This window comes from Nelumbo nucifera, chromosome 6 (genome assembly GCF_055504915.1).
Source record: "Nelumbo nucifera cultivar China Antique chromosome 6, China Antique-T2T, whole genome shotgun sequence".
Taxonomy (NCBI): Eukaryota; Viridiplantae; Streptophyta; class Magnoliopsida; order Proteales; family Nelumbonaceae; genus Nelumbo; species Nelumbo nucifera.
The window spans coordinates 36,446,880-36,464,700 of record NC_142654.1 but is presented as its reverse complement, the minus strand read 5'-3'; the positions used below and the strand labels follow the sequence as shown (position 1 = coordinate 36,464,700).

Sequence of the window (17,821 nt, the reverse complement as noted above, 5' to 3'; positions counted from 1 at the left end):
CTCTGGTGCATTAATGATGGCATCAGAGGGCTGTGTCGGGCAATGGGCACAAAGGTACGGTCTGAGCCTTCTTGGGTAGGTCTGAGGTAGGACAAGGCAACACAATACTGCGCTTTGCGTTTCGAGGGTAGTGTTTCTATTCTGTTTCTTTTTAAAATATGGTCCTATATATATTGTAACAGGCAGAAAATGTAATTTAATATTATAAGTTCATTCAATTCCCGTTGGTATAATGGTATTAACTCATTCTGCATTTTTGTTTCTTATCACTAAATTTCACTAATTAAATTAATACCTAATAATTTTAACAATATAAAACTTTTATTTTTAAAATCGATCCATTAAAAACTTGTATTTTTGGATAAATTGCAGTTTAGTGCATTGTATTCACTTGAGGTCTTGAGCATCTGAATTTCAAAACGTGTCAAATAGTACCTAAACTCTTGAAAATTGTCACTTCAGGCCTTAATGTTAGCATTCGGTCAGTTATTTGATGTACGTGATGTCATATGCATTTGAAACATTTCAAAATCTTAAAATTACCCTTAACATTGTCATAAAACATCATTGCATTCCCTACCGTTTACCTAGTATCACTGCATCTTCTCTTCATTTCCATCTTCATTCATGTTTTCCCAATGAGTATTAATTGATAACTGGATTGGTTTTTATCTTATCATGCAAGGCAAACCCGTAACTCCGTAGAGCATGTGAATTTTAATGCCTGAATCATTACCCATTACCCTTATGGTTTAGTTAATTGACTAATCATCCTTACTGCTATCTTAAATTACCCCTTTTTGACAATTCAGGCGTGGATAGATTAAGGTTCGATGAATTATCTTCTTAATGTAACGCTTTCACCTTCTTCAAAACCCAATAGCCCAATTCTCCCTTCCAATTTGGATCTATCCCTATCCTCCGCAACACCATGTATGTGGGCTTTTTCTCCTCCACGGGTTTGCTAGCTAGTTCCCAATATGTTTTCGGATGGAGCTTTAAGATGATCCAATAAAGAAAAACATGGCCATGGTGATAGGCATGTCCTTTGTGGTGATGTTTAGGCAAAATTCAAGGTGGTGAAGAGGGGAATTGACAATAGTGGCATTCTACTTGCTTAAACGGCAATTTAGGAGAAACATAATAGAGCAACCATGTTAGACTGTTTCAAATTGTGTTCTGCTTCATCCTTTGTGACACTCAATCGACTGGGAGGTATCCCTCCCAAGTAATTGAACTAACAGTTTTTGTGTATTTGGTTCATAAAGAAAATTAGATAACATTTCAAGGGAATTTGTGTCTTTTCACATGTCACTTAATGCCGGTTGATAATTTTGGATTAAGGTGATAGTTTTTGGGAGTTTAGATATTTCTTGGGTACGTTTTGAAATTCGGGTACTAAAGTGAGACTAGCCCCAAAGTATAGAAAAACTTTGGCTGCTAGGGGCTAAAAGCCTAGGCTGTTGAAAGAGCAATTGCCCCCCATTTTCTTTTTACTAAAAAGCTAAACATGGGCATGAATGGGTTAAATTGCAAGTCCACGAACATTCTCAGCATCTTAGGCTTTTGGGCCCCAATAGCCAAAGTATAGGGTACCAATCTGCAACCCTGTTCGTTTGCATTGAGTTTTGATGTCTGAATGCCTTTGGAACTGTAATAATTACTTTAAGAGGTGTATTGGATTTTGGTGAACTTTTTTAAGTTTTGATGTCTGAAAATTTTGTTTAATTATATAACAAATTAATTAAATGAATATAAAATAATTAATAAAAGGGAAATTAATAAAAATTATGAATTATGTAATAAGTTCTTATATAATTATTAATTAACACAATTAATTAATGAATAAATTAAATAATTAAGATAGTTATATAATTCAATAATTAAAATAATGAATATAAATAAATGATTAAATTATAAACAAATTAAGTAATTAAGTAACATATATATAATTAATAAAATAATAATAATTTCTAAATATTATTTCATTAATAATTACATAATTAAGTAATTAGTATTAACTATTTAAATGTTAGTTTTTAAAAACTTCATTATCAATATATTATTATTATTATTATTATTTATTATTATTATTATTATTATTAACATTAAGTTTGAAAACAAAATGAAAACCAAATGTTCTTAAAACTTCTTAAAGTAATTAAGAGATAAGAGATAAGAGGTATTAAGAGGAAACGAACAAGCCCTTACTCTATATTTTTTAATGATAGAAATGAAATGTAGAATTTGAAATCGACCTATAAATGAAATGATGTCATAATTAAATAATAGATTTTTTAAAAGTAAAAAATACAAAGAATCATACAAATATAAAAAAATTTGGGCACATATTTGATGTTATATATTTATAAAAATATAAAAAATTGGTTGTCTCTAATATTGTATATTTATTATGTTAAACATAAATAAGTAATATACATAAAAGGTAATTACAAGAGAAATGAAATACAAAATTTAAAATCAATCTTGAAAAACAAAAATTTAAATAAAATAATAATATTTTTAAAATAAATAAAAATACAAAAATTATAAAAAACTGGGAATGTCTCTAATATCACATTCATTGTGATAAATAAAATTTGTTTTTATTAATGACAAAAGTGGGTAATTGATTCAAACATCCAAGCCAAAAGAGCCAACCCATGAAATTGTAATTAAATAATAAAAATTTTTAGAATATATAAAATATAAAATTTATAAAGCAACTTCGCTCCCTTCTAATATGCAAACAATAAAGGTCTAGTTATCGCTTTATTTCTAAATTTCTATTTCAACTTAAATTTAGAATCAAAATGTGCATGATGTGAAAGTTAACGACAGAGATTGGCGATGGAAGTCTAACCTTAATAGAGACTTAGAGAGAGAGAGAGAGAGAGAGAGAGAGTCATAAGCATTTAATTAACCATTTTAAATCCATGAAGAAGATTCTTTCCATCCACCATAGCTCTCTTCTTCCGCATAATACCCCTGCTCATAGTCATCCTGCAATTAGCAGAAAATTTTATTCAATTATCATACACTGGAATCCAATCAGATATAGGATCGGAATTTGAATGAGATCATGTCTACCAGATTTACATCAAATTCGAATTGAATTTGGATATTAAATAGTATTAATAAATTAAACTAAAAATGATCAAAATATCATATTATTAGTGAGTTGAACTAAAAATGACTTCGAAACTGCATTTCACGAACATGATAAATTCCAGGACACGGATGTGCATGTTAATAAATTGATATATATTGAAGAGATATACCTCAGGAGTGAATGTTAAGCCAACTTTGATCTCTCCACAGAACTGCTGGTCCTTGACCACACTGTATGGGGTCGGTGGGAAGCTTCCTTCCACAAAAAGTGGTTTCAAAGAAATGCTGCAAGGACGGGAAAAAGAAGGCAGGCATCCGGATGAGCATTAACTGAGTATGATTTATGATTTCAGTTAGATTCATTCCCTTTTTTCCACATTTATCTAGAAACGATAGATGCAGAATTACTTACGTTGATTCTCCTACAAAATCATCCTTAGTAAATCTATCTCTATCCATTATTTTGATGTGGAGTTCCGTAACGCCTTGGGAAACAGTGAACACGAAGATCTCGTTCCATTCTGGTTTAGTTCCTTGACCTGCATCACCCAATGTATTATCAGCGGTACATACGGAGTCGAAAATGAGTCATAAATGCTTTACAGTGGGGCTATTTGGAAGAAAAGCATGCTGCAAATGTACCATTGCAGCTGTAAGGCACATGAACATTAACCACTTAAATTGCTATTATGTCTACTGCTAGTCGTGGATATTTTATTATTTCAACAAACTAAAAATTTATATTATTTTAAAAAGCACGAATGACTCAAGAATATTTCTATAATTTTCTAAAGATAAAATTTATCCCTCTATATTTAAATTTATTGATAAAAAAGGAGGGTAAATAGGATAATCGGTTCTTGGTATTAAATGAGTTGAAAAGTGGTAACTTTAACATATTCAATGCATTCAATTCTCTCTCATTAAATCCAACATTTAAGTTATTAACTTGCACTCATGTTCATTGAATCCATACTTAATAAATTTTAAGTCATTTTTGTTTATTCTCATCATTAAGGTCTATTAATTAAATCCATACTTAATAAATTAATAATTCCAATAACATAAAAGCTTATACTTTTAAAATCTACCTAACAAAAATAGTATTTTCATCTAGGTGGTGGTAAGAAATTAAATCATTTTGGGTCAAATGGGTCAATCCATGTTGTCACAATTAAATAATAAAATTTAAAAATAGATAAAATGAAAAAATAGAAATTAAAAAATTGAGAACATTTTTAACATACATATTAAACAATAATAAGTATGATAAATAAGAATTGTTTTTATTAATGATGGAATTGAATGTAAAATTTAAAACCAGTTGGAAATAAAAATATTTTCCTATTCTCTCAATTAAATTCTATATTTAAGATATATTTTTCTCATCATTAAATTCTTATAATTAAATCCACAATATTAATTTTAATAATATAAAAATAATAGTTTGAAAATTAATTTGAAAACAAAACCATTTTCTTCCCTCCCAGTGGTGGGCAAGCAATTCAACCCATTTGGGATCAAATGAATTAGTAAATAATGCCATAATTAAATAATAAAAAGTTAAAATAAATAACTATGAAATGTAAGAAGTATTTTTATTAATATTGAAAATGGAATGCCAAATTTAAAATCTACCTAGAAATGAAATGATGTCATAGTCAAATAATAAAATTTTTAATAATAGAAAACAAAGAATCAGAAAAATAAAAAAAAAGATAGAGAAAAGTTTGGGCACATATCTAATGTTATATATTTATAAAAAATAAAACATTGGATACATCTCTAATATTATGCATTCATTATATTGAACAAAAATAACTTTTATACATAAGAAATAATTTTATCAATGATAAAAATGTAATACAAAATTTAATGTCAACCTAGAAATCAAACTATTTCTTTTTAGATGGTGAGTTAGTGGTGAGTCAAATGATACCATAGACAAACAAAAAATAAGTGTGATAAGTAAAAAATATTTTATATAATGTAAATGAAATATATAATTTAAAGGAAAAAATTATAACCAAAGAAAGTTGTACATTTAAAATTAGGTTCCAGGTTGGTCCGAAAACCAACAAAACTCTAACCAGTTCTACATTTCAAATTATAAAAACCCCTGCTATGTCATCGGAGGCTTATGTGACTATTGCAAACATGGGACTCTAAGTCCATATTGGACACAACAAAAAGCCTATACAAAAAATAGGTTTTCAATTTCTCTCCCACTCCCTCTATCTCTCGATCTCCCTCCCTTCTCTCTTACTCTTATAGTCATCTCTCGATCTCACACTCTCTCATCTTCAGTCTGTAGCCAAATCAAAACCTCTCCCTCTCTTTCTCTCTTTATCGTTCTCCCTCAATCTCTCCCATTCTTCTTCTTCATTCTCCCTCTTGGTCAATATCCCCATTTGCCCCAATCTCTATCGTTCTCTAGCTGGTGTAAATTTTGTAGCCAAGAGTTTCTTGTGAATTTTTTATCAAATTGGTGTAATGATTTTTTAACCATACCAAGTTGGTCTCATATTCTTTTATACGATTTGATTAATACCATATAAGTGTGTAAGAAAAAAAAAAAAAGAATGAAAGAGGGAGCGAGAGAGAAATTGAGGAAGAACGATAGAAATTAAGGGAGAAAGAGAGATCGACCGAGAATGAGAATGAAAGAGATTGAGGGAGAACAATAGGTAAAAAGAGAGAGAATGAGAGAAATTGATAAGCTTTTTGTTGTGTCCAACATGGATTAAGAGTCCCATGTTGGCAACAACCACGTAAGCCTCTGGTGACATGGTGGAGGTTTTTATAATTTGAAATGTAGAGCTGATTGTTAGAGTTTTATTGGTTTATGGACCAACTTGTAGCTTAATTTTAAATGTACAACCAACTCCGAGTATAATTTTCCCTAATTTAAAACTAATCCAAAAGCAAAGCTATTTTCTTATCTAGATGGTGGGTTAATGGTCCAACTTTTCAAAGAAACCCATGATGTCATAATTGAATAATAAATATTTAAAAAAAGATAGAACACCAAAAATAAAAATGTACAGAATTTTGTAAAAAACATTTGAGAACATTTTTTATGTTATATATTCATCATATTAAATAAAAATAATTGTTAAAATAATTTATTTTTATTTATGATAAAAATGCAATAATAATAATAATAATTGTTATTTTCTACAAGCATTTAAGTTTATCTTTAATCATATTGTTACTTTTGTTAAATTTCAATTTCTATTTTAACTATGATATATCTAAAATTTAAGTAATTAATATAAAGAAAATTTTCTCGCGTGCAATGCATGTGCTTAATTACTAGTTAATGAAAAAGGATATAAGTTTTTTGATAAATATCAGTTTTTAGTGGCATGTCTATTTATGTTCCTCCTGTTTTAGTTTTCTAATTTTTATTTTCAAAGAAAAAGACATAGTAGACTGCAGACCAACCGAGCTGCAGAAGTATTGCTTTCAATCTATCAAAAAGAAAAAAAAAAGGTATTGTTTTTCTTATTTTAATTGGCATTCTATTCTAATTTCTAGGTTCCTCTGTTCCACGAGAGCCTTTCATGCATCATAAAGGGGCATTGTTCATAATTTAGACACTAATCTGTTAGATGTACTATTGTTGGTTTTTGCTTGATCCGGCTTCGATATACAGACATGAACGGAAGGAGAAAAGTAAAACAACACCATCAATTGGCAACCGGAAAGGCAAGCAAGAGATGTACCTGACGCAACACTGCTCTTCTGTTGCTGAGTACAGCAAGTGAGGATAACATATGGGTCCATTTTACCTGTCATAAACATCTAAAGCTTATCAAACAAGACGTAGACAACTAAAAAGAGGGATTTCTTCATGTAATGACCAAGAATGTATAGATACATTGTCAAATAACGAATTCAGCTTCGTCGAAAGTGATGGAAACCAATCATAGAAGGCGAGGCAAAACTGTAATTTACAATCTGCAGAAATTCAGAATAAAAAATGACAAGATCAAAGAAGTGGGCATAAAAATCAACGATCATTCAGCGTTTTCGGTTTCCCCATCACTCATAAATCAGCTTGAAACAATTGCATGCAGTCCATTCAGCAGTGATTGTCAATTTTAAGAAAGCGAAACAAAAACAGATATACTGAAGAATGAACTCGAAACATCAAAGTATCAGTCGAAAACAAGCTGAATAATCAATGCAAACTCGAGAGATAATCTCGGTTAGCTTAATCATCTATAGTACATGTAGTGGAATATATATAAATATAATGAACCGAGCTAGCCAAGAAAGGAACATCTAATTTATACCAATTTCATTCATCTATATAGAGAAATTCAAACCTCTCACGCCATAATCTAGAATCTAGTCAATCAATATGATGTCTCGACAAATTGTAGAGAAAGTAAGTGGCACTAATGGCCATTCTGAAAGAAAACGAGAAATATGCTATCTAATTATTTCGAGTTACAGCTAAACCACAAGGATTTGATATACTTGAGTAAATTAACAACAAATAGTTGTAGGATATCAATATAATTTTGAAAAAGATATTTCAAGATTAATAAAATAGTAAGATCAATCGTGTAAATGATATTTGAACAACTCATAACTGGAATTCAGTGATTACATTGAGACGAAAATGTCATAAATAATCGACAAATCAAATCCTAATAGGATTACTAAACGTTCTGACGACAAAATAGCGTCTGCAAATGGAATATAAATCTGAGGAAGACCAAGCAGATGATCGTCAATTAATTACATAAAATCTCCATATAAATCCTAGGGCTAGAAGATAACATCATTTTTCTACATGAATCGAGGATCAAGATGAGAAATCAATCGAAAGCAAAGAGAGAGAGAGAGAAAGAGAAAGATCATCTGTGGAGAAAGTCGTTCGAAAGCTTACTAAGAAAATCAGTGTTCTTGAGACCTTTGGCACTAACGAGAAGAACTTCAAGTTTTCCTTGAGGCATCATCGAATGCAGAAGAAAGGAAACCGATCAGAAACAAAGATATATTTCGAATCGCGCAACTTTGCTCTTCCCTTTCACAATCAATTTGGAGCAAATGGAATTATGGAAACAACCATTTACACAAGTGTGAGGTATATTACTATATTTGTAGTAGGGAGTTCAGTACAAGCGGTTGTTAGATCGGCTCACAACTTCATCGGCTGGACGCGGCCCAAATCCGCTGGCTAGGGCCTAGGGCTATGGTTATGTTCTAGTTAACTCGTTTAATTGGAAAGTCAACTTGATAGTCGGTGTACGTTAGTGCCCAATGAAGATGATAGTCACATCACTTGATAAACGGTTGAGATTAACTTTCCTCTTACTCCTTTTGGACTAGTTACTTCAGGTGTGGGACCTGCAAAAGGTTGTCGAGATTGGGGAAGGCCGAAGGCTGGTCTTTCCTTTACTGGTGAAGTTTCCATCTACTCATGAGTCACGAATGCACCTGATATCTCGCCATCGGCATCGGGGTCGGTGTTAGTAGAGATTAAATTTGGTATATTGTGAACTATCATTACTTTAAAGTCCTTGTTCGTTTTTCAAAAGTGAACTTACCCTACTACCCTAAGTTCACTTTTGGAGGTAAATGTTTTATAGAAAATATTTAGTCGGATAAGTTTATTTATCCATTTTTTATTTTATAATGATACTAGCAGAGACCCGTGTGATGCATGAGATTTGTTAAAGAAAGCTTATCAATAAAACACATAAGAATATACAATAGTTTTATATTTTTAAATTTTTAAATAATTAATTATTTATATTTTATAATACTTTTAATAACTTTTTACAATACAAAAATAACAATAATTTATTTTAGCTAAGTTTGTTCATCGAATTGATAAAACCAACCAATCCGACCAATTCGACCTGAATTGCTCAGTTTCTAATATTTTCCGGTTGAAATTGGGATAAGTTTCGTTGTGGCCATTTGTAAATTGAACAAAATCGAATGACCCAATCATAGATATATATTAAAATTTTTTATATTTTAATACGGGAAAGTGGGGAAATTCCCATATTTCTTAGTCTCAAATATTTTATATTATAAATTTATTTTTTTAATAATATTAGTGTAATTTTAAAAAATTTAAATTAAGTTTCCAATGTAATCTTTTAAACCAATTGAGCAAACCGAAAATCAACCCAAACTAATACAACCCAATTTAGATGGTTTTTATTAATGGTCAGTAGATTTCGGGTAGCCAACTCCCCCACCTGACCATGTCGATTTGGTTGGCCAAATAGCCTACAACCGAATTAAACTAGGTCGTGATCAATACCCCTAGGCCCCGTTCGTTTACCGATAAGTTGAGGTGGGAAAGTTGACCAACTTTCCCATGTTTTTTTTGCAATAACGTGTGGGGCCCATGGAAATTAAAGTTTCCCCCAGGTAAGTTTAAAGTCCACTTATGCGGGAAAGGGTAAGTTTACTTTCCCATCGTGGGGTGTTTTAATTAGTCGAAAATACCCTTGTGTTGTTAACAAGCTTAGGGCATTCGCATTGCTAGCAAAGATCGGCGTCTCCTCCACCTCCAGGCCTCCACTCTCTCTTCCATTACTGGAACTTTCGAGCTCGACCTAGTAAGTCGCAAATCTCATAGCTTTTGTAAGAGCTAGTAGATTGTTCTTGTATTTGATTAGTTAGGTTTTCATTTTTTATTAAACTTTGTTCGATTAGTTAGGTTTTCGAGTCGCAAATCTTTATCTCATTCTTCTCTCTGATTTCTGAGAATGTGCATCTTCTTTTGTAATATGCTCGACTTCTTTGCCCTAATGCTTCGGTACTTATAATTGAACCCATTTAGCTCATTTTAGAATTTTAGTAAATGTGTTAAAACAATATGCAACTATTTGTTTTAATTCCCACTATAACTACAAATAAGGGATGGACCTCTAGTTTGTTTTTAATTCAAATCTTTCTATGATTAGTGGTATTAAAAAAACCTCTAAAAAGGATAATGTTGGCAATAGTGATTGGTTTGTGATTGATTGAGTTCCTTTCGATATGGCATGGACCTATTACATAGGTTTATAAACAAAACATCCACAAAAAATATTCATTTAGGCCAAAAGGGTAATTTTGGCAATGGTGTAACAAATTGGCCTCTTACCCAAAAAAGTTGGTGAAACAAAAGAACATGGGTAAATTGGAAAGTGAAATTTACCTGGGTAAGTTTCAACTAAAAGAACATGGGTAAATAAACTTTCCTAGGTAAATTTTACCCAGCAAACACTTACCTACCTAGGTAAGTGTGATACCGCTAAACGAAGGAGGCCCTAATTTCATCTAAATTAATATTTTAATCTCTAATAAATAAAAGTAGTTTAATCTCCAATAATTATTAAAACTTTATAGAAAAAATGCATAATAATTTAAAATATATTGATAATAAAAATAAAATAAATAATTAATAAAAATAAAATAATTACAAAAATACTAAAAAATATATTACGATAGTCAGTAAATATTGTAATCTCAAATAATAGTTTAATCTCTAATAAATATCAATGAATAAAGTACAACAAAAATACAAAACAAATATATTTATAGATAATTACTGAAAATATATTTATAAAAAAACTATAAATAATTGCTGAGAACACAATAAATATTAATTTTAGTATATTAAATATATAATAAATATAGATTAAGATTTTAAAATCATTATTAATGAATATTAATTTTTTGAATGTTATTTTCTAGAAATATTAATTGATATAAGTGAAATTGGTTATTTAAAAAATTATTTAGTTATTTAAATAATATCCTTATTTAAAGTTTATAACTAAAATTATTAATTGAATTTAATAATCCATAAAATTATAAATTATTCTATTATTATATAGTTTCATTATTAATTTCGTAAAATTTTAAATCGTTATTAATTTTAATATTATGCTATGATTTTTTTTATTTAATTTTCAATTTATTGTATAATTTCGTTATTTTAACTATTTAAAATATAGTTATGTTAAATATTTAAATAGTATATAAACTATTTAAAAATACTCATTATTTGAATTTAATATATTTATTTATTGAAATATTTAAATAATATTATACTTTTTTAATGTTAAATTTCTATTATTTGAATAACATTTAATTTAAATAATCAGAAAAAAACATAATTTATATTGTTAGTACATAATCTCGTAATGAATTTTGTAAAAATATAAAACTATTAATAATATGAATATTATTAAATCTACTATAATTTTTTGTGTTTTTAATAAATATTTTAAAGCTTATACTATTATTATATAATTTAATTATTAAATTTGTAAATTATTAAATTATTATTAATTTGAATATTATGTTATGATTTTTTATTTTAAGATTTTTTTTTTATTTTTTTGCATAATTTCGTTGTTTAAAATACTTAGATATTTAAATATTTAAATAATATATAAAATATTTAAAAATAGTCATTATTTGAATTTAAGATATTTAGTTATTGAAATATTTAAATAATTAAACATTTTTCTATGCAATTATTTAACAATTTTTATTCTTTTATTATTTAATATATTTAGTTATTGAAATGTTGAAATAATATTTTATTTTTTTTGAATGTTAAATTTCTATTATTTGAATAACATTTAAATTGAATAATCTGGAAAATCATAATTTATATTTTTAGTACATAATTTCTTGATGAATTTTGTAAAAATATAAAATTATTAATAATATGTATATTATTAAATATGTTATAATTTTTTTTTGTGTTTTTAATAATTATTTTAAAGTTTATACTATTATTACATAATTTCATTATTAATTTTCTAAAAGTATTAAATTATTATTAATTTGAATATTATGTTATGATTTTTTTATTTTATTGCATAATTTCTTATTTTAACTATATAAAATGTAGTTATGTTAAATATTTCGTTATTTAAAATATTTAGTTATTTAAATATTTAAGTAATATATAAAATATTTTAAAGTACTCATTATTTGAATTTAAGGTATTGAGTTATTGTAATATTTAAATATTTAAAGATTTTTCTATGTAATTATTTGAAAGTTTTGAGTGTTTTATTATTTAAGATATTTAGTTATTGAAATATTGAAATAATATTTTATTATTTTCGAATGTTAAATTTCTATTATTTGAATAACATTTAATTTGAAAAATCTGGAAAATCATAATTTATATTGTTAGTACATAATTTCATGATGAATTTTGTAAAAATATAAAACTATTAGTAATATGAATATTATTAAATCTATTATAATTATTTTTTATGTTTTTAATAATTATTTTAATGTTTATACTATTATTACATAATTTCATTATTGATTTTGTAAAAATATTAAATTATTATTAATTTTAATGTTATGTTATGATTTTGTTATTTTATTGCATAATTTCATTATTTTAGCTATTTAAAATATAATTATGTTAAATATTTCATTATTTAAAATATTTAGTTATTTAAATATTTAAATAATATATAAAATATTTAAAAATACTCATTATTTTAATTGAAGATATTTAGTTAATGAAATATTTAAATAATTCAATATTTTTCTATGTAATTATTTAGCTATTTTTAGTGTTTTATAAGATATTTAATTATTGAACTATTGAAATAATATATTATTTTTTAATTTTAAATTTCTATTATTTGAATAACATTTAATTTGGATAATCTGAAAATCATAGTTTATATTGTTAGTACGTAATTTCGTTATGAATTTTGTAGAAATATAAAACTATTAATAATATGAATATTATTAAATCTCTTATAATTATTTTTTTATATTTTTAATAAATATTTGAAAGTTATTACATAATTTGTTAAAATATTTAAAAAAATTTTAAAATTTTAATTTAAACTTTCTTTAGATAGATATAGATAAAAAGTGGCAAAGAGGATAAATAAGAATTAGAGATAATTTGGGGAGAAATTCTCAACTAAATTAGTGATAAGTTAGGAGATAAATAGGAATTGGAGATGGTTTAGGAGAAACTGGGAGAGGTAGTTTAGCATAAACTGGGAGAAAATGGAAGGAGAGCATCCCATTGGTTATTTAAAAAAATGACATGGAATAAAAAAACAAAAAAATAAAAAACAGGAGAAAATTTCTTAACCGCTTTGTTATATATATATATATAGAGAGAGAGAGAGAGAGAGAGATTTATGCAAACTCAATGTTAGAATGGACAAACTTATCGAATTATGTAAGCTTTTTTCTTGGGTGGAAAAATTATTTATCTACCTAGAAAATGGGTATATAAGTGATACTTAGGGAAATTAACTTTATTGTGGGACCTAGAATTTATAAAAAAAAATACTGTAAAGTTGGTCAATAAAAATAATTTCTCGAAAAATGAAATGGGCCCAAGTGGGTACAATGGGACTCAACCATGTATGCTGTAGAACTCAACATTCTTTTCCTATTGATGAATTTAGGTTGTGTTTGGTTTGAAATAAAATGTAAGGAAAGGAAGGATTTTTCAAACCAAACACAACCTTAAAGAAACCTTTTTCTTCACAATCTATTTCTCTTGTTTTTGTATTAATAGAGTACCGAATTGGTGAGACAAAATTTTTTTGTTTCTGTATATATATCGCAATGTTTTAAAAACTGACTTGGTGGTCAAACTTTTTTGTCTCTGGGTCGTGGGTCATTAATTTGACCATTTGGGTCTAACGAGTCAGGTAATGTCACATCAACATAGGTATGTATAAATATATATTTTATTAATAGAAAAATGAATAATTATTTTTTAGATGTAATATATGCATATATAAATAATATATAAATATTATTTTATGTTTAATTTATGTAAAAATGCAATTTTATTGGAAAAAAAAGGATTTTTGAGGAAAATAGTGGGGTTTGACACCTTAAGACACATAGATCTCAAAAAAATACCCCAAATAAAAAAAAAAAGATCACCCTAATCACACATCTGAGCACAAAGTGATGACTTCTCGAAGTTTACATATACATTGGGTGTATAACCTGTGATCTGGTGACAAGGTTGGATGGATCAACCATTCGGCTTAGATGATTTTTGACCAAATGGTGCATTTCATGCAAATTGGACATGAAACTTTGATTAATAAGTGACGCTTCGAACAATTCAATTGGTGGGATCAACAATGGGTTGAGCACACTGATATATGGGGCTTACATGACATCCATACCTTATGTGTAGGACGTTAGGAACACTGGAATGGGATTTGCTCACAACAAAAAATTGTACCAACATGATCTATATATGTCTATACATCTCACTGTGAAGCTAGGAGCCACCATGAGAATAGGACTCATTACGTCTGTGATATGCAGATACATATCGTGTTGGAATAATTTTTTGTTACGAATAGATTCGGTCTCACCCAATGTGTGATTTTGTCTCCAACCAACCTTCATTGAATTCACTTTTTCTACGACATTGCAGTAGCCAGGTCTAAAACAGAAAATCATGGTCTTAGATTTACTATAGTGGCACCATGAAGAATTCATTTCATCAATTCAAGGCAAAGGTGTCAATTGGACTGGATTTGGTCCAATCTGATCCAGTCCAATGTGAGTTCATTACAAATGGACCTGGTCCAATCCAGTCCAATGAATATTTTAGACCATTTTGGGTCGGTCCAGAGACTGTCCAATCTGTTCAAATTCTTATTAATTGAGATTGGTTTCAACTTAAACCCGGTTCATTAATATCTATGTTCTTATCTTCTACCAATGGACCAGATATTGGCTCAATCCAATATAAATTCATTATGGACAGACCAGGTCCAATCCAATAAGTTATATTGGCCCGTCCAATCTGTCCAAATTCAATATATCTTATCCGTCCATCCAATCCATCCAAATGGATCCACTGACGCCCCTAATTCAAAGTGAGGCCATGGCAACAAATCAAGGACTTTGATTTAGTTGTTTCATAGGGCTACAATAATCTCATCACAGAAAATGTGAGTTGACCTTCATTTAGGTTTCCTATAAATACTTGTTCTAATGCTTAAACATCTATGATGTTAAAAAAGGACATGACACCGGAAATCCTTTATGAATTTTGATGAAAACCCACCACTTTTTTGACATTGGTTGATTGGTTATAAATTTTTCTGGTATCATGTCTTTTCTATTCATTTTATGGTTATCACACCCGCCTCACATTGGAAGTATCTTCACTTCTAAAAATGGATGTTCCCAATGCATGACTCTACCGGACAGAAGAAATATCAAAAAATCCCTTAGGTAGGTTTTGGTATGGATGCTTGAATTTGATAAAAAAAGCCTTATTTATGGGTGAATCACCTAATTTTTTATGTGGTCGCTGAGAGGGTGATACGTAATCCAAAGTTTGATACCTATTAAATGATATGCGACGAAAAATTAAGTGCCCACTTGATTCGTGGGAACAAGTATCTGGAATGGCATTCCCGGCCCATTTGAAGAAATAGTCATTCCTTTAACGAAATCTTATTCCATCTGATTCTAATTTTTTATTTTATTCTGATTCTAATTTCAATTTTGATTATAAACTAAATGGACCCTTGAGAGGGTATTTGGTGATGTACATATAACTACATTTTCATCTTTCTATAGATTTGAAAAAGTAGACGAAAGAAAAGAAAAAGTAAATTTTATTAAAAAGAAAAAGGTAAATTTTCAATTAATTCTAATCCATTTTATATAATATCAAACTAAAAAAAGAATACTTTAAAGATTCTTTTGTCATATATATAATAAAAAATCAAATAATGAAAACGGACAATTTTAGATGAGGATTTCAATACACAGTCAATCAAAAGCATTGATTGAATCAGGTCCGACTTTAATTGGGTACATTCAACTTGTACCCCTAAGTCTATTACTTGAAACTGTTTTAACAAAGCCCGTACATGCACGACTCCCTGCTAGTATATCACTAAAATGCATGCATATGTCATAAAACATATTACCTAAGGCCAAATGTTACTTGCTTAGTCTACACTTTCCTCAAATAACAAAAGTCTCTTTAGCTCAATTTGGAAGGAGTACAAATACAAATATGTAGAGTACAAAACCTTATATTTTGTATGAAAAATTGTCAAAAACTCATCATCAGTTTTCAGTATTTCTCTTAAACTCACCACAACTTTTCAAAATGTCTAAAACTCGCCATGTCAGTAAGCTTTTATTTTCCGAAACTCACTTTTCTTTAGTGCACCGTTAATGTTTCTTAACAGAGGTGTCCATGCAGCATAATTAACAATTTTTATGACCAAATCACCCTTAAATGGCAAGTTAGAGGAAAAGGGTCTTTTTCATTTTTCCTTTTTCTTTTTTATTTACATTTTTAGTATTTTCTTCTAATTTCTAATATTTTTTATAATTTCTGTTTTTTTTACATTTTTCTATTTTCTACCATCTATAAAATTTCCTGTATTTTTTGTTATTTATTTGTAATTTCTGTGTTTTTCTATAATTTTGGTGTTTTTTCTACAATTTTTATTTTCTGATTTTGTTTTTCAATTTCCATAGTTTCTATAATTTGAAAATAATTTTTTATTTTGTTGCAATTTCTATAATTTTTTTTATATTTTTTGTAATTTCTATGTTTTTATGTATTTTATATTTGAAAATATTTTTTTGAACTTTTTCCTTTTTTTTCATGTCTAAATATTAAAATATATGTATATATTTTATATTTTTCTATGAAGGTTAAAATGGTAATATATTAACAGCCGTTAGTCTCTTTAACGTCATGCTAATGAAATGGTGAGTTTTAGACATTTTAAAAAATTGTGGTGAGTTTAAGAGAAATGCTGAAAACTCATGGTGAGTTTTTGACAATTTTCCATTTTGTATTATTTTGTATGTATTTATACTGTCCATATTTGTATTTGTACTCCTTCCAAACTGAGCCTTTGTATCTATGCATGATGTATAGGTATGAGATAGAAAGGGAGTATATATAGATGGTTTTCATTTGTTGTTATTCGTTAACCTTAGAGCATGAGAAGGGTGGGTTAGTTAAACAAAAACTATAACCATGGTTAGGTTTAGAAATGACTTAAGGATGCATTTGGCATTCTTTATTTTAAGTACTTATCTTCTTTTTATAACTTAAATCTCAGTATTTGCATGGACATTTTAAGTTTTTAACAATGAAAAGGAGATAAATCTTTAAAATAAGAAATAACAAATGCAGCCAACAGACCAAAGATTTTTGAAAGGTGGGTTAGTCAAACAAAAAATTATAATCTCTAGAATGCTGTGTATCTTAGGGCAACTAAAGGAAACCCAGGAATGGTAGGTGTATTGAGGAATCATTCTGAGCAATGGTGTGGTGGGCATTGCCTCTAATGATCAAGATCAAATCAGCCCCCTACAACGTTCCACACCATATCCCCACCATATATTGTGAATATTTTCTGATGATGATATCAGCCCTTAAAATAAAGAATGCTAAATACAATCTTAAACTAGCTTGGATCCATGCGGTGAAAGTCTTTGTTAAGCAAAGTCCAACTCAAGTGTATGTCTAGCCTATCCAATCCCAAGTTGTACCTTGGTAAGAGTGGCCAATTTTCTGTATTTGTTATTATTTATTTGGGGAAATTATAAAAACTCCCCGAGTTTTCTACCAATCTTATAAATTTCCATGTGTTTGACCCTAATAAAAACTCTCTCTATGGGTCGCAGTGCAAATTTCTTTTCTACTGGTATAAATGCACGGGAG

At 28.3% G+C, this 17,821-nt stretch overlaps 1 protein-coding gene across 2 annotated transcripts; it reads right to left on the bottom strand.

Moving 5' to 3' along the window:
* Positions 1–2,650: 2,650 nt before the first annotated feature.
* On the bottom strand, positions 2,651–8,264 carry LOC104608751 (elicitor-responsive protein 3-like). 2 transcript variants are annotated; one of them, XM_088890354.1, is made up of 6 exons: positions 8,015–8,264; positions 6,995–7,074; positions 6,840–6,905; positions 3,524–3,650; positions 3,282–3,396; positions 2,651–3,003 (listed from the first exon to the last, which is right to left on the bottom strand). In XM_088890354.1, the coding sequence occupies exons 3-6, from the start codon at positions 6,898–6,900 to the stop codon at positions 2,929–2,931; spliced, it is 378 nt and encodes a 125-aa protein (XP_088746480.1). In that variant the 5' UTR covers positions 6,901–6,905; positions 6,995–7,074; positions 8,015–8,264; the 3' UTR covers positions 2,651–2,928. The 2 variants fall into 2 exon arrangements, with proteins under 2 accessions (XP_088746480.1, XP_010273137.1); XM_010274835.3 differs by lacking the exon at positions 6,995–7,074 and having other exon boundaries at positions 8,015–8,259.
* Between the last annotated feature and the right edge of the window lie 9,557 nt (positions 8,265–17,821).

Coding starts and splice junctions, on each gene's coding strand:
- LOC104608751 (XM_010274835.3), bottom strand. CDS start 8,084: ATGATGCCTCAAGGAAAACTTGAAGTTCTTCTCGTTAGTGCCAAAGGT. Junction 3,397..3,523: donor GATTTTGTAGGAGAATCAAC/GTAAGTAATTCT, acceptor CCGTCCTTGCAG/CATTTCTTTGAAACCACTTT. Junction 3,004..3,281: donor GCTTAACATTCACTCCTGAG/GTATATCTCTTC, acceptor TGCTAATTGCAG/GATGACTATGAGCAGGGGTA.